Below are 27,998 nucleotides of genomic sequence, written 5' to 3'. Positions count from 1 at the left end.
TTTCAACGTTACAGGTTCCTCTGTTCAATTTTTCAATATTTTAATTTTCAGGGATCTCTCTCTCTGTGTATATATATAGAGGCATCAGCCTCCATTCATTGTTTCATTGTATATTCATTTTCTTCGTTTGACACGTGTACAGGGGTTTTATGGAGGAGTTTCGATTTTCGATAGAGTTTGAGGAGGCATCTGCTCTTTGATAAAGCGTGAGGTATCTTCTCTCTCTCTCTTTTTTTTTTCTTTTTTTTTTTTTTTCCGACCCTTTTGCTTCTCATTTTTTTTTGTTATCTTTCTCATCCCCTCTCTCCCTGGTCAAGATCGATATGATCAGAGTTTGGATGATCGCCTTCTCTCCGCCCGCAAAGATCGAAAGCATGTTTGCTTCAGCCCCATGGTCGTCGCTTGAGATAGGGGCATCGATGGCGGTGTAGTCAGTAAAAGTTGCTGCAGGGGTGATTTTGTTGACAAGGATGGAGTTCGGAGAGAGGCTCGAGAGGACGTCGATGGCAGGATCGAGGGTGATATGGTGAACATCGGCAATGTAGTCGATGATGAGAGAGATGACGTTGCTGGCACGAGCGACGGTGAGGAGGGATTTGGCATGGTGGGTACCATGATCGATAAGAGGCTGGGCCTTGGAAGCGGTTTGGTAGAAAACGATGAGGGAGTAGCTGGTCAAGAGTAGGTGGGCAGTTATGAACTAGCCCGTGACATCGATTCGGGTGGTGGTCGAGGTTATGGGTCGGTTTGAGGAGATGGTCAACATAGGAGAGAGCAAGGGGACGATCAGGCGGTGGTGAAGGAGATAAAGGTGGTCAGATCGATGCAGGAGGGATGGGAGGCGAATGAGCATTGAAAAAGTTATCAATCATTGGATCGAAGTCCCTTGGTCGTGCTGTCGTGGTTTGCTCTTCTGGCCATAGTGCCACTAGCCAAGGGACATTCCCCTACTTTGAAATAAGAGTGATGGATCTTCTGTTCTATGAAAGAAGAGAGGAAGAAAAAGAAAGAAAGAAAAAAATAAAAAAAAAAAAAAAAAAAAGAAGAAAAAAAGAAAAGAAGGATTTCAGGAGATTCTTGATTATAAGGTAATAATGAAGATTTTTTATTATTGTTAAGAAAAAGGGAGAATAAAAAGAAAGAAAAAAAGAAATTTTTTTTTTTAAAAGTTTAGATTTTTTTTTTTTTTTAAAGTTTAGATTTTTAAATTTTTAATATCGAAAAAAGAGAAAAATTTCTTCTCGATTTCTAAAGTTTAAATCTTTCACGAGCTATCAGTTGGAGGCATAGTTATCAATTGATTTTTGATCGATATCTCAGAAGACTGTCATCTGTCAATATATTGGTATATTTTTGCTCTGTTTCAAGTTTGAAGATGCTGCTACTATCTATGGCCGATGGGCAATATTGTCGGTTTTACTATTTGGAGAGTTGAGAGGTGTGTAAGGAGATGATCAAAAAAAAAAGAAAAGAGAGATAGAAATGTTTAAAAATAATTAAATATAAAAATAGTAAAAAATGATGGGTTTGTGAAGGGGATTCACAAGATCAAGGTCATCTATCGTCACAAGATTTATCTAATAATTTATAATCTATATTATGCATAAAATATAATATTTATTATTTTAATTATTTTTAAATATATATAAAATAATATAATAGATAAATAAAATAAAATATATTTTTTTAAAATTATATTCCATACATTGTAAAGGGTTATAACTAGTTTATATTTAGTTTGATTTAATACATCCATTTTACCAAAAAAATTAAAGATAATAATAATAAAAAGGAGAGAATAAATTTGCCCCTGGAAGCAAACAAGGAAATCCTCCGGTAGGGATGAAAATAGTATGGATATTATCTGTCTGGATCTATTTTCGTATCTGAATTAATCTGAATATGGACAGAAATTTAAGGATCTGATTAATATCCATATCTGTATTTGTCAAACAAAAATAGATATGAATATGGATAGGCAACTATTCGAATATCCGAATCTATATATAATCTTATATAATTTTATATAGTATTTATTAATTTTTTTTAAAAAAATATGATCATATAAATATATTATTAACTTAATTTATCATTTTTTAATAATATTTTTTATTTTATAGTCATAAAATTTAATTATCTAAATTATATTCATCATTATATCCGGACTTTCAATATCCAAATTATATTCGTATCCATTTAAAATAAATATGAATATATATTTTTACATCTGAAAAATATTTATATTTATTAGATAAAATAAATATAGATATATATTTCATTCAATTTTTATTTTAATAAATTATAAAAAATATGAATATAGATATAGATACGAATTATAAATAAATCGGAAGAAATAGCAAGCGTAATCATTTGAACTTACACACCGAGGTTGTTTTCTGGTTTTTGTGGGAGGGCAAGACGGAAATTTTTCCTCCCCGGAACTGGATCGTCCCGTTCGTTCATCCTGGACGCGCGACAACAAATGCTGGATCCCCTTTCGATACGTATCGCGTCGCTTTTCCGCGATGTTGGCGTCCGCATAGAATCAGCTCGGCGGCATATCCTTTCTCAGTTCCCGCATAAAAAGAAATGGTTAAGCGGAACTGCCCCAGCTGGCGAGTTCTCCCAGCATGCCCCATCCGCGGCCAAGAGAGATTAAAATCCCCATCCACCATCAGAGAGTCCAAAATACCCGAACCGATCCCAAACCTTTATCTTTATAGGCTCGAGAGTGGAGAGAGGAAAGATGATGGAGGGTTTCTTGATTAGATCGGTGGTCTCCGTGGCGCTCTCCTTTTTGATTGCGGCCAGAGCCTACAAGCACAGGTCGCTCGATGGATCGGGGGCGCTCGCGGGGTTCTTGGTGATGGCTATCCACATCGCTGCTAGCTACAGGTCCGATCGGTTCCTTTCCCTTTTCTGGATTCTTTCACCATTATATTATCTGTGAATCGGGTCGAATCGAATGGGAACTCTGTTCTGATACTTCCGACTTCAACGCAGGTTCGGAGCGCTGCTTCTTGTTTTCTTCTTCACATCTTCCAAGCTCACCAAGGTTGGGGAAGAGAAGAAGAGGAGCATTGATGAGGATTTCAAGGAAGGAGGTCAACGAAACTGGTGAGGTTTTGCCGTTCAAATTTCAGCTCTGTTGCGGCCTTTCTCTGGGACCCTCCGACGCACAAGTCATTGAAGTGGCTTGAAGAAAAAGAGCGGCAGAGTCTTTGAGTTGCAAAACAGTGTGCGTATCTGGAGGGATCTCCACTCATCTCTATTTATAGAGGGAGCAAAATAAATGGTGAGAGGACAGATGATCATATCGATCATGTCTTATCGTACGGTGCTATATGATGCCTCATGGGCATCTTTAAATGTTGACGGCGAGCGTGCCTTCTATTCGGCATGGATAAAACGGCGGACACCACCGTGCGTGGGATATAATAAATGATCCTGTGGATGTATTTAATGAATTTATAGCATCCCATCACGGCGCGCAACTAGCCTGTCAGAGTATGGCATCTGAGTGACACGATCCTGATGTGGCCTGTCAGGATGGTGTAGTGGCTATGATCGGTGCTCAACTAGTCGGTAGAGGCCTGCGTTGTCGGAGTCGAAAAGATGAAGCTGTCGAGAGATGGTATCCTGCCGTTGACGGGCATAGTCGGCCGTACGTCAAGTATGAAGTCAGTTACAGGCCGAGCATTATTGTGTATAAGTGGCCATGGATAGCATGTTAAACCTAGTCGGTTTTGTGCCGAGTAGGAGTATGCTGCTCTTAGTTGGTCGGATGTCCATGATAGTGCCCGACATCGATCCTGTCGGGCGGAATTCGTCAATCCGAGTCGGGTTAAGTGGCAATAGCTTAATCGGTGTAGCTTTTTTAGTCTTTTCGGAGACGAGAAGGCTTGGTAGTCGGCTAAGCGGTGGTATCTATCCTAACACCTACCCCCTAACTCCCAAGTCCGATTGCGTGGTTAGTCGGACGAAGGAGTTCGTCTTTGAGCATATCCGAGTTGCTTTTGCCGACTGCCACTCGGTTGTCTCATCACTTCGTCTTGTCTTTTCGTAGAACGTACGGCGGCGCCGTCCTATCGCAGGTCGTGCGGCAGTTAATGCCGTGGTGCTCGAGACAATTCTTCGTATTGATGGCAGAAGATCGACTGACAGGGTGATAATGAACATGCATACTAGAGTCGTTCGCATGTCGAGCGTTGATTGGCCCGGCTTATTATCATGCAGATTCAGCTTACTCGACGAGATTTGAGCGGTGGTGCGTCGAACGGGCGTCGAGATCATCGGGTGAGATTGCCACCACGTGTCAAGATCTTCGAGTAGGACATGGTACTTGGTGTCGATCCCGACCGTCGAAGGAATCTATAAATAGGAGCTTCCCCTCTTAGTCTTGCTTCCGATTTCAAAGTGTTCGTTCTGTCTTAAATCTTTCCTGCCCCCTTCTTAGCAGAGAGCTTAGGTTCTACCGTCGGTGATTCGTCTTTTTCGACGTCGGTCTTTCATCGCCATCTTCATTGCCATCAGTCTTTTCCTCTAGAAGTTTTCTTCTCGATCTTTTTCTTCTCTTTTTTGATCTTTCGTTTAAGTCCCTTCTTCTCCTTATGGCCTCTGTTGGTAGATAGTTCGGAGATGAGAACACGATCGGAGACCGTAATTCTCGGACTCCGACTGCCCTGAGGGAGATCGAGGAAGTTCCTCGAGGTGAGCCCGAAGAGGCGATTTCTCGATAGGGTCATTTAGACTTCAAGGAGTTAGGCGAGCGGCCTGCTGCCAAGAACCCCTTTAGATCTCTCGTTGAGAGGTCCGAGTTGTCGGAGGCAGCTATCGACCGACTAAGGGGACATTACCATATCCCTAGTCGTTATCGGGTGATGGCGTCTGGTGAAGAAGGTTGGGTTGTTCGTCCTCCTGATGGCTATATTGCCATCTACGAGTTCTTTCGATTGGAACTTCGATTTTTCCTGCATCCCCTGTTTGTCAATATTCTCGACCTGTATGAGGTCGTCCCTGCACAGCTTGCCCCCAATTTTTTTAGGATCTTAGCTTGTTTTGCTGTTCTTTGTCACCTTCTTCGGGTTGAGCCCTAAGTTTTCTTGTTTCGGATCATTTTTGTACGGAAGAAACATCCTCGAAAACGGAGATGGTGGTTTTTCTGTCCTCGGCCCCATCAACAGTTGTTCAAGAAGCTTCCTTCTTCCATCCACGGTTGGAAAGGCAAATTTTTTTATATTGCCGCTGACCACCCGTGGGGCTTTGACTGGACCTGGACGACTTCCAATCTCCCCCCGAACATAAATGAAACAGTTCTGGAGGAAAATCGAGATATACGAGAAGCTTTTCGAAGTCCAGGTTCCTCCGCTTCAGGAGCTGCTCAAGGAGCAGCCCCTTTACGACGTCGGGATAAGTCCGACAAGCCATCTCGGTAGTCTTCTTTTTCGCAGATTTTTTTATAGTTTTTACTTTGTTTGTAGACTAACCTTTCTTTGTCGTACTCATGCAGGCATGAGGGTTACGGTGGGATCTCTCAAGGAAGCGGTTCGGAAGAAAAAGATGAAGGCATTATCCAGGCCCGACGTCCCTCTCGACCACTGAAAAAGCCGAGGGAACACTTCCCTCCTCGGGTATCGAGGAGTACACAGTCGCCGTCGCTGCCCCGACTACTGTTGAAAGCGTTCTTCCCTACTATCCGTCACTGAAGTCGTCATAATCGTGGTTTCTCCCCCGACTGACGAGGATGTGGTAATCATCGAGCCGCCGACAAGGCCGATCGAGGCAGTACAAGCCCTTTCGGTCCAAGTCGGGTCTGGAGGAGGTTGGGCAGCTAGTTAGGAAGCTGCCGACAAAGGTAAGGCACCGATGCTTCCTGCTTTTACTATGGACTACGGTCCAGATTTGCCTTTTGGGGAGCCAACTATCGCGATCGAGATGCACTTCAAAGCCACTGATCAGGCACTCCAAGATCGCCGACTTGTCGGAGAGTTGGCGAGAATGATGATGCTTTTTGCACATTGAGAAGTCAAGAAGGCGTGCCCAATCTCGAAGATTCAGTTGGGCGCTTACGTGTCGTTGATCGGGATAAGTCTTCGATCTTTTCTTATTCGATTTTTTTCTGGATTGCTTTTGACCGAGTAGATGACTTAGTCGCTTTTTCTATTTTACAGATGATCCACGACATTACAATTTTGTCGGAAGAGTTGATCAAATCTGCTTAGGTCAACCTGGAGCTGGAGGACCAGGCTCAGATCGCTTGTGCGTAGGCCGAGGTCGTCGATGAGCTCCTTTGGATTGTCGAGGAGCAGGAAAGGAAGAGTAGAGAGAAGATCGCCCTGCTGGAGGCCGAATTGGCGAACTCGGCGATCCGATAGGAGCAAGAAAAGGAGGAATTTGATAGGTTGAAGGCCAACTATCAGAAGGAAATGGAGTCGGCTGAGAGTGCCCTTGTCGGGGAGAGGAAGAAGAGGCAGAAGGTAGAGAAGGCGGCTGAGGAGGCCGAGAATGCCGCTGAGGAGGCCAAGACTACCAAGGAGGCTAAGAAGACTGCTGTCGAGTTGAAGGAGAAACTACTAGCGGCGGCAGAGACTCTGGCCCAAGAAGCTGCTTCTTAGGCACTGGCCAAGTTTCGTAGGTCAAAGAAGTATGAGGACGAGCTTGCTGATGCCGGTGCGGACGCATACCAGCTCGGATTTGAGGAATGTAAGAAGCAGGTCCACCATCTCATGCCCAAGCTAGATTTAAGCTTGATACAAGTCAACAAAGAATCGGATGAGTTGGGCGATGAGGAAGCGGAGGTCGAGGAGGATCGTCCCCAGCCTACTTAGATTTCTTTTGTACTTTTTTGCTTTTCGATCTTCCACCTTGTAACTTTGTAATGAACTCCTGTTTAATGAAATGATCTTCTCTTCCAATTTTTGAGTTGTTTGGCTTGACTTGTATGCATGCTTTCCTCTCTTGTTTATTCACTTTTTTTTCTGCAAAATTGACTAAGTAATGTAGTCAGCAAGAAAGTAAAGTAGTCGGTAGGAAGCAGCAAACCGAGTAGGTTGTAGCTGAATTAACGGATTTGAGAGAATTCTCTAAGTCATGTAATCGATTTTTGTAGGCAAACTCGGTCAGACTGAAGTCATAGTCGTAGATTGTTCGTCGTAGATTATTTCATTGAGTAGGAACTTAGAGGAGATTTTTGTTTAGGATCAGTGGATCCTTGGCCAGTCGGTGTTAAGCCGACTTACCATAAGTTTATTTTCGCCAGGTGTTATGGCAAACCACAGCTTCCATACTCGTGGCCCTTGGACTGTTGCGAATATATGTTTGCGGTTGTCGTACCTCACAGCTCGATATCCGATTCAATCGAACACCACATTTGTTTTGCCGAATGTTATGGCCCCATGGCTTATTGATCCTGTCAGGCTTGTAGGCACTCGGACAGGTATGCCATCGGATGTCGGATCTCACGGCTCTGCTAATTGGGCATTAGCCAACTAACGCAGTCATTTTGCTTAGGTCTCGTGCTTAACCTGGCACTACAGCTTTTGACAAGCATGCTTACGGTTGAGGGACCCTTCCATTGTTAGGAATGGGCCCACTCCCAGCTTCATTAGTCGGGTATGAGCCGACTAGCGCTTCGTTAGGTATAAGTCGATAAGTGAGTGGTTGTGTTATAGATCTCTGAGAACTTAAACTGCAAGGCACAGAATTTGCAGAAAGAAAGATCTTTTTATTGATGAAGGCATTCTTATTGATAATACATCAGTAGGTTTTCGATGTTTCAGATTCGAGGGATCTCGGTGCTGTCCCAATTATCAATTTTGTAGGCCTCTGGTCGCAGGACTGTTGAGATTTTGTAGGGATCTTCCCAATTTGGAGACAGCTATCCTTGCTCGGTGGGCTTGAAGATTTTTGCTCTTCTGGGGACCAAGTCTCCTACTCAGAAAATTTTTGGTTTGACTCAGGAGTTGTAACACTGAGCTACCTTTTGTTGGTAGAAGGCCATTCTCAGTCGAGCTCGTTTTTGGATTTTCTTGAGCAAATCCAATTCTGCTCATCTCTTGTCCGAATTGGTTGATTCATCGTAGTATTCCATCCGAGTCGAAGGTAAGCCGATTCCAATTGAAATTATGGCTTTAGTTCCGAATGCCAACTTGAATGGAGTCTTTCCGGTCGGGATTCGAGGAGTTGTTTGATAAGACCATAGGACACTGTGAAGCTCGTCGGTCCAGCTTCTTTTAGTTTGATCGATTCTAGTCTTCAAGCCTTGGAGAATCGTCCTGTTAGTCACCTCAGCTTCTTTGTTGGATTGAGGATGTCCGACTGAAGTGAGCTTGTCGATGATATGATACCTCGCACAGAACTCTTCGAACTTTACGTTGTTGAACTGTCGGCTGTTGTCAGTGATGATCACTCGGGATAGACCAAATCAGCGGATGATGGATTTTCATAGAAAATCGATAGTCTTCTGCTCTGTTATCTACGCCAATGGTTTGGGTTTCGACCCACTTAGTGAAGTAGTCGATGGCCACTATGAGGAATCTTCTTTATCCGCTAGCAGGCGGGAATGGTCTGAGTATATCGACTCCTCATTGGTCGAATGGTCAGGGTGCCGAGATGGTTGTAAGGTGACTGGACAGAAGCCTGCTTTTGTTGGCGAACCTTTGACATTGATCACATTTCTACACCAAGTCGTAGGCGTCCTTCTGCATAGTTGGCCACAGCAACTTGCCCCCCAAGTGACCGCAAATGCCTTCATGCACTTCTCGAAGAGTGTAGTCGGTCTCGGAAGGTTGGAGACACTTGAGCAGGGGTAGAGACATTGACCTTCTATAGAGTTGATTGTCAATGATCATGTATCGAGTTGCCAATCTCTTTAGTCGGCGTGCCTCATCAAGATCAACCGGCAAGGTTTCGTCCATCAAGAATTTGATGAACAGGTCAATCCAACTCAGCTCATGTCTGACTTGGATCTGATGAACTTCTTCCTCTGAGTCGATGCTTGGGCTCTTAAGATGCTCGATGAAGATTTTTTCAAGCTCGCCGCAACTGGAGGTAGCGAGACGAGACAAGGAGTCAGCTCGGGTATTCTCGGAGGGATGTGGAAAATCTCAAAGTAATCAAAATATGGCTGCAGAGACTTAAGCCTTTGTAGATACTCAGAGAGGATAGGATCTCGGGCTGCATATTCTCCTCGGGACTGTTCGGCGATGAGCTGCGAATCAGTGAATACCCGTAGGTGCTTCATACTAAGATTTTTAGCAATCTTCAACTCGATTATTAGGGCTTCGTACTCCGCTTAGTTATTTGAAGTCTTGAAGCCGAATCGAAGAGCATACTCGATCACCATCCCGTCAACATGGGTCAAAATCAGGCCCGCACCGCATCCTTGAGCGTTTGAAGCTGCATCCATGTATAGAATCCACATGGATTCTTAAGTGTCCTCCGAGGAGTTATCTTCAACTCGATCGTTGTTGGTTGCGGCGCACTCGACGATAAAATCGACGAGAATTTGGACCTTCATCGAAGATCTTGAGACGAAAGAAAGGTCGAACTCGATGAGTTCAACTGCCCATTTCACCATTCTCCTTAAGGTGTCTGGCCTGTGAAGTAAAGTCCTTAGGGGGAGGTCGGTCAGAACTTTCACCGAATGGGCTTGGAAATAGGCCCGTAATCGCTGAATAGTCGTTATGATTATGAAGACGACCTTTTCAATCCGAGAATATCTTGTCTCGATGTCGCGCAGCACCCGACTTACGTAGTAGATGGGCCTCTGCACTTTGTCTTCTTCTCACACCAGCACTGAGCTGATGGTTTCAAAAGTCGTCGCCATGTACATGAGTAATTCGTCGTCGCTGCTGGGCTTTGTCAGAAATGGAGGAGAGCTAAGTTATTGCTTCAACTTATCGAAGGAGTTTTGGCACTCCTCTGTCCAGGTGAAGTCCTGCCTGAGGGTTTTGAAGAAGGAAAGGCACCGTTCTGCAGATTTGGAGATGAATCAGCTTAAGGACGCAATACGTCTCGCCAATCTTCGAATGTCTTTTCGAAAATTTGGAGGCTTCATGTTGAGAACCGTCTTGATCTTTTCGAGATTGGCCTCGATGCCTCTCTTTGTCACCCTAAAGCTGAGAAACTTCTCCGACGTGACATCGAAGACGCACTTAGTCGGATTTAGTTTCATTTGGTGCTTTCTCAAGATGTCGAAAGCTTCAGTCAGGTCGTTGATATGGAGGGCAGCTTTAGTGCTTTTCACGAACATATCGTCGATGTAGACTTCCATATTGTGTCCAATCTGGTCTTTGAAGACTTTATTGACTAGCCTTTGATACGTTACTCCAGTATTTTTGAGGTCAAAGGGCATGACTTTGTAGCAGTATAGATCTTTGTTGGTGATAAATACCGTCTTCTCCTCGTCCTCGGGTGCCATCTGGATCTAGTTAAAGCCGGAGAAGGCATCCATAAAGTTGAGCAGCTGAAAGTCCCGACGTCGTATCGACTAGTTGATCTATTCGGGAGAGTGGAAAGCTGTCCTTGGGACAGACTTTGTTCAAGTCGGTGTAGTTGATGCAGATTCGCCATTTATCATTAGCTTTTTTAACCATCACTACATTCGCGAGCCAATCCGGATTAGGTTGTCTCACGGATGAAGTCGGCTGTCAATAATTTGTCAATCTTTTTATCAATGACCTTCTGTCGTTTTGCAGCAAAGCTTCTCTTTTTTTGTCTCACCGGCTTGTGGTGGGATCGACGTTTAGTCGGTGGATAATGACTTCTGGAGAGATGCTCGGCATGTTTGAGGCAAACCAGGCGAAGACGTAGGTGTTTCTTCTTAGAAAATCAATCAGCTTGTCTCGCAGTTCCCTGCTCAGTGAAGATCCGACTTGAATGGTTTTAGTCGGATCTCCATTGTATAGGGGAACTGAGATGAGTTGCTCCACGAGTTCTTCCTGACTTTCGACTTCTCTCTGATCCAGTCCGTCATCGATGAGGAGAGCTTCAGCTGATCTTTTTTCATTGGAGATGGTTAAATAGCATTGTTGGGCCAATTGTTGGTCTCCTCGCATCTCGTCGGGTCCGTCCTTTGATGGGAAGCGCACGAGAAGATGGTAAGTTGAGACGACTGCTCGAAGTGCATTTAATCTGAGCCATCCTAAGATAACGTTATAGGCTGATGGGACCCGGGATACAAGAAAGTTGAGGCACACGGTCGATTGCCGAGATGATTGCCCGACCGTGATAGGGAGTTCGATCTCGCCTTTCACTTTGATCGAGTCACCTGTAAACTCGATTAGAGGAACATTGATTGGTTTGAGAAGTTTAGAAGAAAGTCATCGCATTCAGGAGAAGCAGTCGTAGGAAATCACGTTAGCGAAACTTTCATTATCAATAAGACATCTTTTTACATCATAGTTGGCAATTTTCATCGATACAACTATAGCATCATTGTGGGGAGTTTGGACTCGCAAATCTGCTTCGGTAAAGATGATGTCATTGTTGGCCCGCTGGTGCTTGGAAGTGCTTTCGCAGTCGTCTACCCTCTGAAGTCGCGATCCCATCGAGATCATGTTGATCATGCCCCCCATAGGTTGAGTGTGATTCTCCTCAGGTCGAGACCGTGGTGGTGGATCGGAAGGCAGCTGTGCAGGTCGCTCCCGCACGTACTTCTTGAGATACCACTGCCTGATCAGATCTTCAATCTCATTTTTCAACTTGTGGCATTGTTTGGTATCGTGACCATGGTTGCGATAGAACCGACAGTAGTGGTTCCGATCACGAGATGCAGGCTTTGATCTTATCGATTGGGGTCGTCGAAGGAAGTTCTCCCCTTCCATTTTTATGAGGATCTGGGCACGAGGAATAGTCAGAGAAGTGTAGGAGTCGTACCTGTTGATGGGGTTCTTGGGCTTCGGATTTGATCGAGGTGGAGCCTCCTCGGTGCGGACCCGACTAGGCTCCTCGGAGATCCCCTCCTTCCTCGCCTTCTTCTTTCGGCCCTTTTCTCGGACTCATGTTAGTCAACTGTAGCCTCCTTGGTGCGGATGTACTTCTGCGTGCGCTCGAGGAGTTCGACGTAGGACCAAAGAAGCGTCTTATCCGAGTAGGTGAACTTAGAGCTTCACAGTCCCCACTTCATGGCTGTGATAGCTGTCGATTCGTCAAGGTCCTTGACCTCCAAGGTGGCAATATTAAAACGCATCATGAAATCACGTAGAGATTCTCCATCTTGCTACTTGATGGAGAAAAGACTGTCGATGGTTTGCGGTACTCTCCGATTGGTACCGAAGTGCACCACGAATAATTGCTCGAATTACTCAAAAGAGTTAATGCTTTCCGACTGAAATCCGGAGTACCACGCTCGCGCAGTTTTTCGGAGCATAATCGGAAAGGCAATGCAGAGGAGGGCGTCGCATGCCCCCTGTAAGAGCATGAGAGCTTTGTAGCTCTCGAGATGATCGAATGGGTTGGTGGAGCCATCATATGGCTCAATCTGCGGCATTTTGAATCGACTTGGAATTGGTTCGTCGAAAATTCGACGAGAGAAAGGCGGACTCGTACTAATGCTGAATTCGTTGGTGGGGTCTCGATGGTTTGCTTGGAGCTGTTCCATTCGGCGATCCAACTCCTTTAGCTTTCGATCGTACTTGTTCAATCGTTGTTGCGACACGTCGAGATGCCATGAGTAGCTTGGGGTAGAGCTTTCCCCAGAAGAAGAGGATTTTGGCGGAGATCATGGCCTCTTCCATTTGCGTGAAGCTCGTTAAGGGGAATGAGGCCGGCGATCGCTAGAGTCGGCATGCGAGACGCATCGAGAGTCTAAATGTGGTGACTGTCGGGCGGGTCGAGAACTCGCCCGACGAGAGCGTTGTGTAGGGTGGCAGGTTAGAGATCGCGGCCGGTGACCGTGACTAGAAGGTGCGTCACGTGGTGCAATCTCCTCCGACCGTTGCTGCTGCTGCTGTTGTTGTTGGAGATCGTAGACGGCCTCCATCAAATTTTTTACCTGCTGCACAAGGGCAGTGAACCCAGGATCTGTCGTCACCGACGGTCGTGAAATGCTCGGTTCTCCGAGAGTGACCGGAGGTGCGTCATGCCAGGATGAACATCGAGCGGAGCTTGCGGAAGTATTTTGCGTTCTCATCTTGGTCATGGAGGTCCTTGAGAGAGAAAATTCTTTTTTGCTCGATTGTGCCTTCCTACCTGGCGTGCCAAACTGTTGTGGCCTTTCTCTGGTTTTGGTAATCGGCTTGGAACCGACTAGCTGCTTTGCCTGGATGCGTTGTGCTGGGACGCTGGAAGATGATGTGCCATCGTCAGAAAAGGTGCACATAGTCAAGACCGAAGGTGAAAACGAGGGATTGTCGGTGTACGGTGGAGCTGGTCTCCGCTCAGTGCCGGAGAAGGCGAAAATCTGCAAAGAAAGTCTCGTCGGAGGTGGCTCCAATGAGGATCCTTCGACGCTCAAGTCAGTAAAATGGCTTGAAGGAAAAGAGCGACAGAGTCTCTGAGTTGCAAAACAATTGCATATCTGGAGGGATCTTCGCTTATCTTTATTTATAGAGGGAGCAAAATGAACGATGAGAGGACAGGTGATCATGTCAATCATATCCTATCGTATGGTGCCGTATGGTGCCATGTAGGCGTCTTTAAATGTTGACGGCGAGCGTGCATTCTATTCGGCACAGATAAGGCGGCAAACGCCACCAGGCATGGGGTATAATAAATGACCCTGCGGACGCATTTAATGAATTCATAGCATTCCATTACGGTGCGCAGCTAGTCAGACAGAGTATGGCATCTGAGTGACATGATCCTGATGTGGCCTATCAGGATGGCATGGTGGCCATGTTCGGTGCTCAGCTAGTCGGTAGAGGCCCGCGTTGTTGGAGTCGGTAAGATGAAGCTGTCGAGGGGTAGTATCCTGCCATCGATGGGCATAGTCGGCCGTACGCTGAGTATGAAGTCGGTTACAGGCCGAGCGTTGTTGTGTGTAAGTGGCCATGGGTAGCATGTTAAACCTAGTCGGCTTTGTGCTGTCTAGAAGTATGCTGCCCTTGGTTGGGTGTCCACGATAGTGCCTGGCATTGACCCTGCCAGGCGGGATTCGTCAATCCGAGTCGGATTGAGTGGCAGTAGCTTAGTCGGTGTAGCTCCTTTAGCTTTTTCGGAGACGAGAAGGCTTGATAGTTGGCTAAGCGACGGGGATCTACCCCAACAAGCTCTCTTTTGTTTCTCTGTTCTCTTTTTCTTGATTTGAACTTTTACCTGGAGGCCTTTTTGCTAGATCTTTTAGGGAAACCATTATTTGATGGGGAGAGCTCCAGGGCTCTATCTTTCGTGCTTCTTTTCTTGTTCTTTTCCCTAGATTAATGTGGCAGCAGCTTTTCTTCATTTCTTGATTTAAATATCCGACCAGAGTCTAATTTTGCCATATACTTTTTTTCTGTTGATTTCTTTGTATATTGTGTTCTGTTTTTTTTCATTCGCAATCATTTATATGCCCTTTTTCTTTGATCGGTCAAGTATCAGTCAAAGATTGGATAAAAAGAAACTGACCAAACTTTGTAATCTCTTGCAAGGGCCTATGCAGCAATGATCTGAGGTGTGAAAATTATTTGGACAATATTTGGAAAAGATTAACCATATAGAGGAGGCTTTATGTGGAAACAGAATTTTAAAGCTAACCTGAGTAGTTGGTAGTTGTGATAACATTAAACTAAATATTTCTCTCGTATTTTGATCTAAGTATATTCAGTTTCTGATATGAAGTTCAGCTGAAAATATTGTTTATCTTTGAGCTGCCCACATAGATTTGCCTGATACAATGTTTTGCTCATGTAACTGTTCATGTTCTAAAAAATCTCAATTCAACTATATTTCTTGCTTATTATTTCATATTCTGATCTTAACTGGATTTTTTTTTTTTAATGTGTGTCATGGATACCACTTTGCCCAATATTATAACTGTGATTCTTGACTATTATTTCATGTTCTAAGGAAACTTAATTTGAATATGTAAGTTGGTTTTGCTATTCAATAGCTGGTTGATCTGTAGATCATCTCTATTAGCAGTTAGGATTATTTAACTAAAAACCTATATCACGTTACCATAAGATTTATCGGATTTCTTTCAAGTAAAATTCATGTTTTTATGTCTAAACAGTGGATTCTGCGATGTCCTCTTTATTAAACTGTTCATGAACCACCTTCTTACCTTTACAGAAAACCAAGACTTGGGAAACCATTATGTGGTGGAGCACATTAAGTGTTGAATTCATGTCAATTACAAGCTTTGGTTTGCAACGAGTTGGGGAATTTCAATAATTTGCCGTTTGATATGCAGCATAAAATTTTGATATCTATTGTATTTTATTAATATTTTGGCCATTTGTGTGATATTTGCTTGTTCTGAATAACCTTATTCTGTTTACAGGGTACAGGTTTTGGCTAATAGTGCAATTGCAACGATTTTGGTAGTTTTAGTTGCAAAAATGACTGGTGGGAAAGAGAGGTGCTTGGACACAAAAGAGTCAACTCTTATTACTGGCCTTATTGGTGGTATCATTGGACATTATGCCTGTTGCAATGGTGACACATGGTCATCTGAAATTGGAATGCTTAGTAATGCACAGCCCCGACTAATTACAACTTTCAAGGTATGTGCACTAAAACAACTTAGTAATGTTTAGTAATGCACTGAAAGATACCATTATATATTTATAAAAACAAACAATGGGGATTGTAGCTATATAACATCAGAGAGAAAATTCAAAAAAAAAAAAAAAAAATCAAGGTCTCTTACTAGCTATTCAGAAGAAACTCTGAATTTACAAAATCATGGGCTAATCATGATTACAAGGGCTGATTTGTTTACATGTAAATAACATCTTTGTCTAGCTAGCTGCATGTTGGTGCAATACTAATCAGCATTAATTGCAGCAAGTGGAGAATTTTGTTTTGGTCATCTTCTTACCAGTGACTAGGTGATGCAGTTTTGCTGTTTGGTCGGTGATGTAAGTAATGGGATCTATACACCCCTGAAGTGGGTTGATAAGATTACCGCCATGTTCGTCAACTCAAACATTTCCCTGATAGAATGCAAATCATGGAACAATGAGCTACTTTTGCTTATCAAACTATGACTTGCTAATTAAGACATAAGTTGCTAATTTAGATTTTATATGACAATAAAGACAAAAAATTCATAACATAACAAGTAAATGAACACTGAGTGGTTGTTCAATTTGCCAAGCCCTAGAAAGTCAAATGTTGTTCATTTTATATGCAAATCTATATTCTAGATTTGGCATGCACAGCAAACAAGATGTACACCTGAGTATCGGTTAGATACCGGTATGGTGTGTTGGGTGGTACATCCCCTGTATCTATTCATAGTTTGTCGGCATGAGCATTATATTTGTGTCAATGTGGATTTGATATGGGTTAGTATGATGCACGGCACAGGAGGCATGACACATGGTACAAGGCTACGATCAGCATTTGAAACCTTGATAATGAACAAATTATGAATTGGAGACTGTCAAATGTCACACCATTAGGAATCAAGGGTGCAGTGTCAAAAGAATCCACCTGTCACATGTTGTCACATAATACATGGGTATATGAAATACATATATAAATCTACAACCTAGATGCATAATATATTTTGTCTTCTTCTACTTGCCGATGTACAATTTTAACCTTGGAAAACTTTCTGTCTTTCTTGGTCTTCCATTCCCTTTCTCTGTACATCCATTCACAATCTCAGTCATCTCTGCTTTGCATCTACTGCTAGTGAGCTGTATGTGAGCCTAAAGAAAGAATTGGAGGAAGAGATGAATGCATGAAACAAATTTTTGAGATAAAACATCAACGCTCAGGTTACAGTGATATTCACTATAAATAATATCCTGTCCAGATGAATGACTAAAGTATCCCTAGAGGCTTGCATTTTTGCTATCATATTTTGGCTTATGTCATGAATGAACAAAACCTGCTAAGTCTTGAAAACTAACCTAAAAACTGAAGAACTTGTAGGCAGCTTTGGGAAATCTCAAAAGTTTAAAGAGCATGTCAAAGGTGGGGAAAAAAAGGAGAGAACGTGGAATCCAAAATCTCCAAGAAAAATGTGAATTCAACTACTAATAACCATTTTGAAACCACATGGATTAACCAACAGAAATTGCGTGGGATCATGGAGGCTATGAGGGTCAAGTGAAGCAACATAAAAGTCTAGAAATGGATACCCAACTGCCAGCTATATGGATCCATTATCTAACATGTTGTTTGTTCTAGACTGCCCATAAAGCAGCAAACTCCACAAAAAATGGTATAACATTAGTTGAAATGCATGGCAGATAAAATAAGTGTGTGACTAACTATGATGTAAGCATATAACGTACCACCTAGACTGCATACAACACTATAGTCAACCAATATATATCAATAGGAAACAAGAAAGAGTGATGACAAGATGTGTTGGAATATTAAGTGGAAGTTTTAGTATTGTTGTAGAAGCTCATGCTAACCAACAACAGTCTCTGGGACCTTCACTACCATTTCTTTGTACAAGTTGTCTATGCAGATAGCTAGAAATCCAAGAATGAAAGCCAAAGCAATAAAATCACCTAAATTATGTTTTTGCCAAACTGAATTGTTTGTTTACTGCAGCTAACCGTCACCATCCTCATCCTTTCTCCTTCCTCCAAGATTAGCAATTGAATCAAAAATAGTGATTTCCTTGAACAATTAAGTGTCAACAGAAGTGCTATATAGTCTGTCCTATGAATGCCCTCCAATAACGAAATGAACATTCTTCAACATGACACCATGCTCATACTTCAGATGGAAAATGTTGTCATCAATAAATCCATAGTTATACATCATCTCTCTTTTATATGACCGTATATTATCAGGTGGGCAAGTCTTCCTTGCACATAGAAATACTTGCATAAGCAAACAGTTTTACTGACTACTTTCTTGAGGACCACATTTTCATCAAATGACCTGGCCTCTCTTGGCTCATCCACCATCAAGATTTTTTTCTCCCCGACTAAACAGGTGTGCTATTCTTTATGCTGCTTTTATGTTCTTACGCTCATTTTCCTTTCATGGATGATGAAACTGCAGTTTCTCTGAGTTTATTAAGATAATATTCTAAAGTCATAAGTTGAATGTGTTGAGTATTCAGTTTTCCCTCCCCTAAGCGCAGCCTCTCTCCATGTTCTTTCTTTTGTTCTTAATAGCAAGCACTGGACTTAAATGAGGTTACTCTAGGTGTTTTCACAATGCTGAACTAGTACCTCCTTTATTCAATAGTTCGAAGTAAAGCTTCCATCCAGATGGGGAGAAAAAAAAAATAGAGTACAATATCTGAAGTTGAGTGAGAATTTCCTAGAGGATTGGATGGAATGGACAATGCTTAAGGTAGGTGAGATAGGAGATTGGCGGGAAAGAGGCCATACCATGCCAGTTGACCTAGTTCACGAACCATGGTAATAGGAAGGTTTTTCAACATCCATGGCCAAACCTCTAAATAAGTTCCCCACTAAAACCAAAGCATTGGTCAACTTGTAGGTACAAAAAATTCTTGTCCCCTCCTAGCAGCAAGTTTTCTCTTTGAATTTAGCCTTTCGGGCCCATTTTTTGGTGAATAAATATTATGAAAAAGTTGATCAATTTTTTTATTAACCAACTTATCCATATTCTCATATTTCTCTAGGTAGGTAAATTATTTTTTATGGATAGTATTTATCCATGAAATGGGAAAGTTTTACCCACCTATAAGGTGGATAAGTCATTTTTCCATCAATCGAAAAAATAATCTTTTTATTTTATTCCTAATATACCCCTAATCCTATAATAATAATAAAATAATATGTAGTACTATCTTATATATAATATAATATAATTTTATTATGCAATAATATTTTATTAATTTAATTTAATATAATATTATAATATTATTATTTTATAATATTATAATAATAAAATATAATAATATATTATTTTAATATATATTAATATTATATGATATATTATAATATATATTTTATTTATTTGTATATAATATAATTTATTATATGATATTATATATTGTATATATTATATATATTTATGAATATATATTATATAATATTATATATTATAACATACAAAATATAATATATTATACTATATCATTATATATAAGAATATTTATATAATAAATGGTATTATGAGAAATATGGATAAATCTTAGCAACTTATCCAGAAAACTAGTAAGGCAAAAGAACATGAGTAACAAATTCCCAAGTCATTTATCAATGCATAAAAGAATATGGGTAAATTATTTTTCAGTCTAAATGTTACCTGGAAAATACTTATATAGAAAAATATAGATTCCTGGATAAGTTTTTTACCTTCAAAAGAATGAGTCCTTCAAGTAAAATAGGCCATTAATCCCCCAGATTGTATGTTAATTTTACCGTGTGGTAGGTGCGCTGAGTTTTGTTGGAAAATATTTTGAAACTCGGATAACTCCTAACCTCGAAACTGTCAAATGACTTGTTAGATTCGTAATTTAGATTTTAGAGTGCTGGAAATAGTAGTCTGATTAGAAAACTTTGTTGGTAAGTAGACAAATATTGAGGCAGTTAAGTTGAGCCAAACAGCCATCCTACTTCATTGTTGTTAAATTTGCATTTTGAAGGTATGATGGTAGAAAAAGACCCATCAGATGATCTGGAAAGCAAGGATCAGGAATAAGCCAAACAAAATTCCAACAAGGCAAGTGGTGTTAAATGAACTTCTACGAAGTGGTAATGGCCAATCAAGCAGGTCTTGATCTCATCTTTCTGTACCCTGCCGATTGAGCAAGAATAAAAAAGCAATTGAGACAGGCATTCTGATGTCCCTCTTTGATCTTCTCTGTATTTCATCAGCTGGATTATGTATTTCACATAGCATTTGGATCCAATTACTAAAATGCCATGTAGTACCTTTATGTCAATCTCTCGAGGGATGCCAATATCAGTATATTCTGATGCAATTTTGCTTTTCCTAGTTGCCTAATAGGAGTCATATAGTTTTCTTCAAATAATAAATTAATAATCCCTATTAAAGCTCCTGGAAATGTAACATAGAACAGAATTTGCACCTCGCATTGTGTCCATTTTTTGTCCCCGGCTTGCATTCCAGGTGTGTGTTAACTGTTTTCTAAAATAAAATGTAATAAAAAGGCTGTGAATGCTGCTGAATAGTTATCCCTCCTAAGGATTTGAATATTATAAATTTCTTGCTTTACAATTAATGCAAAGAATGCTTCTCACTACTAACCAGATATCCTGGGTTGATGATTGTAGCACCTTATGATCATTTTATTTTTTCTGAATAGTGGAAACATCTCTAAACCATTTTTCTCTCCCTGTATGAGCAGACTGTCCGAAAGGGAACAAATGGTGCAGTCACAGTAGAAGGACTTCTAGCAGCTGCAGCAGCTGGCTTTGTTATCGGGCTTACTTATGTCATTGTTGGATTGCTTACAGTTGAATGTGCTCATGATGTCATCTGGAGGCAGCTGCTAGTAATACCAGTCGCTGCAGCAGCTGGTCTATGTGGGAGTTTGATTGATTCATTATTGGGTGCAACGCTCCAGTTCAGTGGTTATTGCACCTTGAGGAAAAGGGTAATGAATACATTGGCCATGTCCCATAAAGTTTCTTTTATCACTATCTCATTTTTTTTAAACAACATGTTATCAGTCCCCTTTAAGCAACTTAACAGGAAACTGCTTGACGTAAGTGACCGAATTTATTTATTAATCAAAGAATAGGAAAAATAACCATGATATGTTTGTTCATACATGCTTTGCTTTCTAAATCACATTATTGTGCAACAGATCCCCTGAATATTTACTTCAGAAGGAATCTGCTAAATCATCAGCTAATAAACTGCATGATTTCTTGTAGGACTTCTTATAGGAAAATCTTTTGCAAAAGCCATCTTTGTCATGTTTGGCAATTGCTCTAAGACTCTGCTAATCTGATTTTGCATGTTGATCAGCCACCTCTGGGAGCATGAGGTTCATGAAGCTGCACCTTTTGCATTCATCTTTTTATATCTTGCTTTAAATTCTACATAAGTTTTCTGCTATTGGCTTCCAGCAGGAGTTCATTAATTCGATAGTTCCAGAATTATTTATTTGATCGAGGGACATTGCATTGAGGTTATCATCAATGGGCTTGTAATCAATATTGATTCCCCATGATGTAGTTGCGCAGTCCAATTCTGCTTATTTGCATTACGAGGGAAAATATTCAGTTATTTCTGCTTGTTCTTATCAAAATTTTCTGCTGATACAAAATATGAAAGATGTGTCGTAACTAATATGTTTTTCTTTGAAGGTGGTTGGAAAACGTGCACCTACTGTGGTCAAGATTTCAGGAATGAGCATTCTAGACAACAATGCTGTGAATGCAGTGTCGGTGCTAGCAACAACACTGCTTACGTCTGTTGCGTGCTTGTACATCTTCTAGTTGCTTCCGAATCTTGCTTTCATGACTAATTCTTCTTGATTCTCGGACAATAGCTACTGTACCGTCAACATGACAGCAGGACTTGGTCCCATCTCTTTATCGAGGGAGGCAGGCATACCATTCTTCTCGGCATTTTTCTGGGGCGATAACCTGTCGGCCGTTTAACAACTGTGGCGTTCGTGTACCAAAGTGTGATATGTAAATGACCAGGCTCCTTGCTGGATATATTCCAGAAAAGTCAAAAACTAAGGGATAAAGGGTCTGTAAAATCTTCAAGTCAGGAAAAAAATGATGAAAAGTCATTTATAAATAGGGGTATTTGATGACATGTGTTCTACTTGTAAGGAGTTAAAATTTTGGGGTAATCTTTTTATAAACTGGGGTATTTATGGTGCTGATGTGTTCTAGATGGTTGCTTGTACATGGGAATGGTGGTGTTGAGGATAAACACAACTTTGGGAGAAAAGAAGTTTCTGGGGCTCTTGAGTATTAAGGAGAAGAAGAGCACTTGTTGTGGAAATGCAGAACAATTCTATTAATCTCCATGCTACCAACAACGGTTGATTCCTTTATTATTGAAAGCTGAACTCATGATTGCAGGATGATGGAAAGATTGACATGCTGCAATTTCTTTGAGCGCTCGATAGACTTGCTCAAAGAATTCCACTACAAATGATCCCGCTCGGTGTACCAGCATAAGGTGTAACCGTCTATCAGGATATGATGATGACAATAATAATAGCATATGTAAAACGAAGGCAAAAAAGCCTCGTAATTCTGGTGGAAGTTGGAAATGAGGGTAATCATTCATAACGAGCGTGATCATAATCACAGGTGGGATTGCAAGATTTAGAGAGAGCTGCAAGTTACCCAGAGAACATATGAAAGGACTTGCCATACATTGTTTCTCCCCGCGTGCTGAATTGCAAGTTGCAACGATATGCAATCGCGTCTTTCCTAAGAAAAGCACTTTTAAGTGACGTATATAAGAAGATCTACAATCTTATCGAGCAGTGGAGTGTTTGCTAAGAATAGTGTTGGTTGTAAGGTCTAAGACTTGCGGGAACTTACTGGGCCGATAGCGTAAGCTTGTCCTTACTGGGCCTACATTCTACGCCGAGATTATCATTTAACAAATTGGACGGGTTTTGCTCTCAATTTCCTCTAAAAAGACATGCAGCCAGATGCACCAGATCAGGAAATGAAACATACTTGAAGTTCTGCATCTTCCACTTCTCAGTTCCTTGAAAAAATAAAAAAATCCCTGGTAAACGGAGCCATCCACATACAATCCTTATAAAAGAACCTCGTGCATGCCGTAATTGGCAAAAACCGAGTACGGAACATTAAATTGGAAGCGTTAGGTAAAAATAAGCCTTCTTGCAATTTCCCTCTTATTATAAAAGCAGCTACCAATAGAATGGCAAGTCGTCTTTTTTCGAATGAGGAATGGGGGAGCTTTCCGATATAGATTCCTCTCCGGTCGGCAAACCTCGTGAGTTTCTAGTAGGTGCCCAGATGCGATCGTGCGATATCGTCAATCTTCGTGCAGCCTCTGAAGCATTTGGTCGAATGGGTGCTGGGGTGGTTACTAGGTGTTCGAGGGGATTGTAATGGTGGACAAAGGCAAAGGAGCGAGTAACAATGGCCGATTTTCACCGGAGCCGAGCGGTGGAGAGCGCTCTTGGGCTCGTGTAGCTCAAAGGCCGCCGCGGCAGTCCCGATGGACGAAGCACAAAATCACGCTAGAGGTAGTGGAGCAGCTCCAGCGGTTCTTCACCAAGGTGCTAGAGTTCCCGAAGGAGAAGATGGAGGCGTCCCGGAACCAGTGGAGGAACGTCTCTATGTTGGCTCGAAGTTTTGGCCGGAGGCTGCCGGTGGAGTGGGTGGTGAGAGAGTTTAAGGCTAAAGGGTAGTTTCAATACGACCCTGAACCGTTCTCTTTGGGCGAGGATCATCACCTCGTCCGTTTCTAGTCAGAGGAATGACTGTAGGAGGATACTCGATGGGGGGCCATGGTTCATCACCGGCCAACTCTTGGCGGTGGAGCCGTGGGTCCCTGATCTCATCCCCGGTGTTAACACAGTACGGAGGATGGTGATATGGATTCAGCTAACCAGTCTGCTGATGGAATACTGGCGGAAGGAGATGCTAACGGGGATCATTGTGGATGCCAGGAACCCGATTGTTCTGGACGACTTTACCTATTCGCATCGGAAGATCGGATTCGCTAGAATCCCGATGGAGATCAACTCGGTGGAGCCCTTGAAACCGGGGGTTTCCATAAGGGGTGGCAGCCATTTGCTTACAAAAAAGCGTCGGCCGTGTGCGATCGGTGTGGCTGGCGGGGCCATGGAGACAACAACTGCAAGTTCACCCCGGAGAAGAAGGTGGATTTGGGCCATGGCCTTCAACTGGAGAACTTTTTTGTGAGCCCCATGGTGGTGGAGGAAGCGGTGGCGGAGAGTGAGTACCCAACGAAGATTGTCTGGCCATGAATGGGGCCGTGGGTGGCCACCTCAAGGATTCACCAGCCTAAACCCTCTAGGGTTCCGACGAAATCGGAGAAGGCGACCGATTCCAACCCGGAATCCTTGGCTCCGAGTTCATCCCTATCCCATCCAAGCTCACCGACACAATAGGTTAGCTTTCCTGGATCACCGCCAGACTCTGATGGTTGGCAGAAGCTAACCAAGTTCACCCGTCGACATTCACTGGAGAAGCCTCGAGATGGCCCCGACTCGGCTCAAGTCGGAAGCAATGAGGCAGGATTGGGCTTCGGTGCTTTGATCAAGTTGGGCCTAGGCCCAGAGGATATGGTGGTGGGCAATGAGGAAAGCTCGAGCCCAAGCCCACGAGACCACTGCATTGGGGAAGTGGGTGGGCCACCTTTGAAGCGGGCCAGAAGCCCGACCCGATAGCCTACTTAAGTTGAGGTCCAGCTCGCTACTGCCGGCTTGTCGGGAATCCTATGGCGAGTTCACTGGTTGGGCCGAAGTAGGGAGGGCAGGAGGGCTCTGTGAAGAAAACGGATGATGCATCTGTATCGAAGCCGGAGAAAGTGAAGCAATCGTCGAAGGGAGATGGCCAGCGAGCGTGGAATGGGAGAGATTGTCCAATGGAGCATATGGTGGCCATCCCAGGCCGAGCGTGGAATGGGGGAGCGACTCTGGCAACCAAGTGGAGGAGATCCAGGAGATGCGATCGAGAGAGGAGATCTGCAAGCATGCCTCAAATCCGGAGGCCAGCCAACTATCCTCATCAGGTGTCACTGAGAAGGACGGAGGTGTTGATGGACGCAGCGGGGATCTAACGCAGGGCAATTGTGGGTTGGGCCACGAGGAGGCTATGGACCGGGTCAAGCAGGCTTTGCAGGTTGTTGGGAGCCAAGTGAAGGCAGTTGAGGGTGACTTGTCGGGTTGTGAGGGGGTGACTCTTCTCGGGGCTTCTCTACTCTGGAAGTTGGTTCCTCATGAAGATGTTATTGTGGAATGTGAGGGAGGCAGAAAAATCGACCTTCCACTCCACCTTCAGGAGAATGATGCAGCAGTATGAGTCTAATCTGCGTCTTGATGGAGATGATGTGGTCTGGGCCTAGCCTGATGTACATCTGATGACGTTTTTCTATCAGCTGGAGCTTTTATGCTGTGGAGTCCTAGGGTCTTTCTGGAGGCATAATTGTCATTTGGAAGGCCACTGTAACTTCTATGGACGTGCTACATTAATGTACTCAACAAGCTGTAATCATTATCACTAAAGTTAATGGATCTACTTAGCTTTTGTCTGGTGTGCATGTGAGTACCAATTATTTGGAGTGGCGTGTTTTGTGGGGCGAAGTATTGATATTGATTGATCAAGCGATCCTATTTATGATAGATGGTGGTGATTTTAACTGTATTGGATCTCAAGAGAAAAGGGGGCAGACTCTATGTTCATGATGTGGAGTCCAGAAAGTTCAGGGGCTTTATTCAGACCAATGGTCTCGTGGATCTTGATTTTATTGGTCTGAGATTCACTTGGTGTAACAACCGCCAAAGAGGGATCAGGGTTTGGAAAAGAATTGACAGGCTGTTTGTGACTGCTAGTGGGATACAGAGCCACCCAACTCAGTTGGTCTGCTACTTGTCAAAGATTACTTCCGACCACTATTCGATCTTGTTCGTCACCGATACCCCCATCTCTCATCGAAGCCCTTTTCGATTTGAAAAGGTGTGGCTCTTCTATCCTCGATCCTGGAACATTGTGAGGGAGGTCTGGTGCATGCCGGTTCACGGAGATACCAGGTATAGAGTTATCCGGAGGCTAGAGCTAATGAGGAGGAGGTTTTTGAGATGGAATAGGGAGGAGGTTGGGGACAAATTCAGGAGGTTTGAGACCATTAAGACTTCCATTGCTGAGCTACAGGAGTGAGGACCGAGAGGGTGGGCTTGTAGAGGAGTTGGCTGACCTTTAGGGATTGCTGTTGGAGCACCACTCCTTCTCAAGGCAATATGAGATTTTTTGAAGATAGAAGTCTAGGATGCATTGGATCAGGGAAGAAAATCGGAACATGAGTTTTTTTCATCAGACAACCATCATCCAAAGACACACGAGCCAGATTTAGATGATCAGGGATGTTGGGGGGTAGTAGTTGTTGGGTGAGGATTTGCTCAGATAGGAGATTGTGAGCTTCTTCAAATCTTGGTGGACTACATCACTAAGGGGAGTCAGACCCTCCGAACCCCCCTAGAGAGTGTGGTCACGAAGTAGGAGAATGGGGATCTCATTGAAGCTATGACGAAGGAGGTGCAAACAATGCTTTGGTCGATGGTAAAAAATAAAGCCTTGGGACCTGATGGCTTTCCCCCCTTTTCTTCAGATGATATTGGGCTATCATCAAGAGTTCTTTATCATTGGCCATATACCAAGGACTGGGCTATCGTCCTTATTTCGAAGAGATAGGATGCTTTGGAGTCAAGATATTTCAGACCAATCAGCCTATGCATGACCATGTACAAGTTATGCGCTAAATTGATGGTCCATAGGATGAAGATTGTCCTTCCTTATCTAATATGTTTGGAGCAGGATGTATTTGTCGAGGACCGTAGCATCTTTGATAACATTTTCATTGAATAGGAATTCATGCATGATCTCGATCGAGCTTCTCCCCACCACGCGCTCATGGTGATTAAGTTCGATATGGAGAGGGCTTATGATCGAATGAGTTGGTAATTTCTTGAGGAAGCATTGTCATGCTTTGGATTTCACCCCCACTGGATTGATTGGATTATGATGTGCGTTCGAAGTCTTATTTTGGTCAATGGGATGCCCTTAGAGTTCTTTTGTACTATAGTGGGACTGTGGCAAGGTTGTCCTCTATCTCTCTATCTTTTTTATTATCTGCACTAACACCCTCTCAAGAGCTCTTCGTGCTGCATCCCTAGGATCGGTGATAGCTTCCTATGTGCCAGCCCCAAGGGCCCAGCTGATCTCACATATCTTTTTTGCAGACTACTATTTGTTGGTGGGTTGGGCCACAGTTCGGAGCACCACCAGATTCAAATCGATCTTGGAAGACTATTGTGGTGTCTCGGGACAGAAGATGAATCATCTCAAGTCAGCGGTGCATTTTAGTCTGAGGACACTAATGCAAGTCCACCACTCGATCATGGAGAGATTGGGGGTTGCTGAGCACTGCGGGATACTGCAGTACTTGGGAGTGCCCTTCTCCAAACACAGATTGAGGAGGATCAAGCCGAGGGGGCGAAGCACACCACTCTGGAGCGGTTGGATGGCTGGTAGGCTCGAATTCTGTCGATGATCGGTAGAGTTACCTGAGTCAGGTCGGTGCTCAGCTCCATGCCTATGTATCTTCTTTCGAATATCATCTTGCCTAAGACGACAGTGCTGAGAAATGAGCAACTATTTCGGAGCTTTATATGGGAATCACAGCCTGGTGGAGCTGGGGGCGTGCATTTTGTGGCTTGGGATGTGGTGCACCAGCCATAGTGAGAGGGTGGTCTGGGAATCCAGTTCTTAGTCACAAGACGAAAGGCTTTGATCGCTTGGCATGCTGCCAGGTTTCTTTTCTACTCAGAGTCCATGTGGAGCATGATGATGAGTGCTAGGTATGATTCTTGGCCAGTTGGCAGTGAGATCTAGGCTAGTCAGAGGGCCTCTGCTCTATGGAGGGAGATCTATGTGTAGGCCCCCGATGTCATTCTCCAAACAAAATGGATGATTGGAGACAGCCACTTTGTTAGTATTCTCCAGGACTCCTGGATTGTGGATATGCTTTTGACCCGATGGCCAATCTTCGTTAGTTCTGAGGTGACTGACTGGATGAGAATATGTGATCTTCTCTACACCGACGGTACAGGCTGAGACCCAGCTGTGGTGGCTCGCCTCTTTGGAGAGTAGTTGGTGGGTGTGTGATGTCTTTGGTAGTTCCTCTTCACCGATGTCTGGATATCAGAGTGTGGAGATCCTCGAGTATGATGAGACCCATCACAG

At 43.1% G+C, this 27,998-nt stretch overlaps 2 protein-coding genes across 3 annotated transcripts; both read left to right on the top strand.

The window, feature by feature from the left end:
* The first annotated feature begins 6 nt into the window (after positions 1–6).
* Positions 7–21,902, top strand: LOC105039217 (protein PGR). Of its 2 annotated transcripts, none has more exons than XM_073251034.1 (5): positions 7–211; positions 318–1,088; positions 15,425–15,647; positions 20,408–20,656; positions 21,375–21,902. In XM_073251034.1, exons 2-5 carry the CDS (start codon positions 967–969, stop codon positions 21,504–21,506), a joined length of 726 nt encoding a protein of 241 aa, XP_073107135.1. In that variant the 5' UTR covers positions 7–211; positions 318–966; the 3' UTR covers positions 21,507–21,902. The 2 variants fall into 2 exon arrangements, with proteins under 2 accessions (XP_073107135.1, XP_010913629.1); XM_010915327.4 differs by lacking the exons at positions 7–211; positions 318–1,088 and adding exons at positions 2,340–2,895; positions 3,004–3,117.
* Positions 21,903–25,382: 3,480 nt separating this feature from the next.
* Positions 25,383–25,916, top strand: LOC140855402 (uncharacterized). Its single transcript, XM_073251287.1, has one exon. The coding sequence runs from the start codon at positions 25,383–25,385 to the stop codon at positions 25,914–25,916; it is 534 nt and encodes a 177-aa protein (XP_073107388.1).
* The last annotated feature ends 2,082 nt before the right edge of the window (positions 25,917–27,998 follow it).

Source organism: Elaeis guineensis, chromosome 2 (assembly GCF_000442705.2).
Source record: "Elaeis guineensis isolate ETL-2024a chromosome 2, EG11, whole genome shotgun sequence".
Classification (NCBI taxonomy): domain Eukaryota; kingdom Viridiplantae; phylum Streptophyta; class Magnoliopsida; order Arecales; family Arecaceae; genus Elaeis; species Elaeis guineensis.
This window is presented reverse-complemented; position numbering and strand designations above follow the sequence as displayed.

What these genes read in the sequence shown, in the direction of transcription:
- LOC105039217 (XM_010915327.4), top strand. Translation starts at nt 2,747, where the DNA reads ATGATGGAGGGTTTCTTGATTAGATCGGTGGTCTCCGTGGCGCTCTCC. An exon ending in CACATCGCTGCTAGCTACAG is followed by an intron (nt 2,896 to 3,003) that starts GTCCGATCGGTT and finishes ACTTCAACGCAG; the next exon opens with GTTCGGAGCGCTGCTTCTTG. An exon ending in GACTAATTACAACTTTCAAG is followed by an intron (nt 15,648 to 20,407) that starts GTATGTGCACTA and finishes CTGTATGAGCAG; the next exon opens with ACTGTCCGAAAGGGAACAAA.
- LOC140855402 (XM_073251287.1), top strand. Translation starts at nt 25,383, where the DNA reads ATGGTGGTGATTTTAACTGTATTGGATCTCAAGAGAAAAGGGGGCAGA.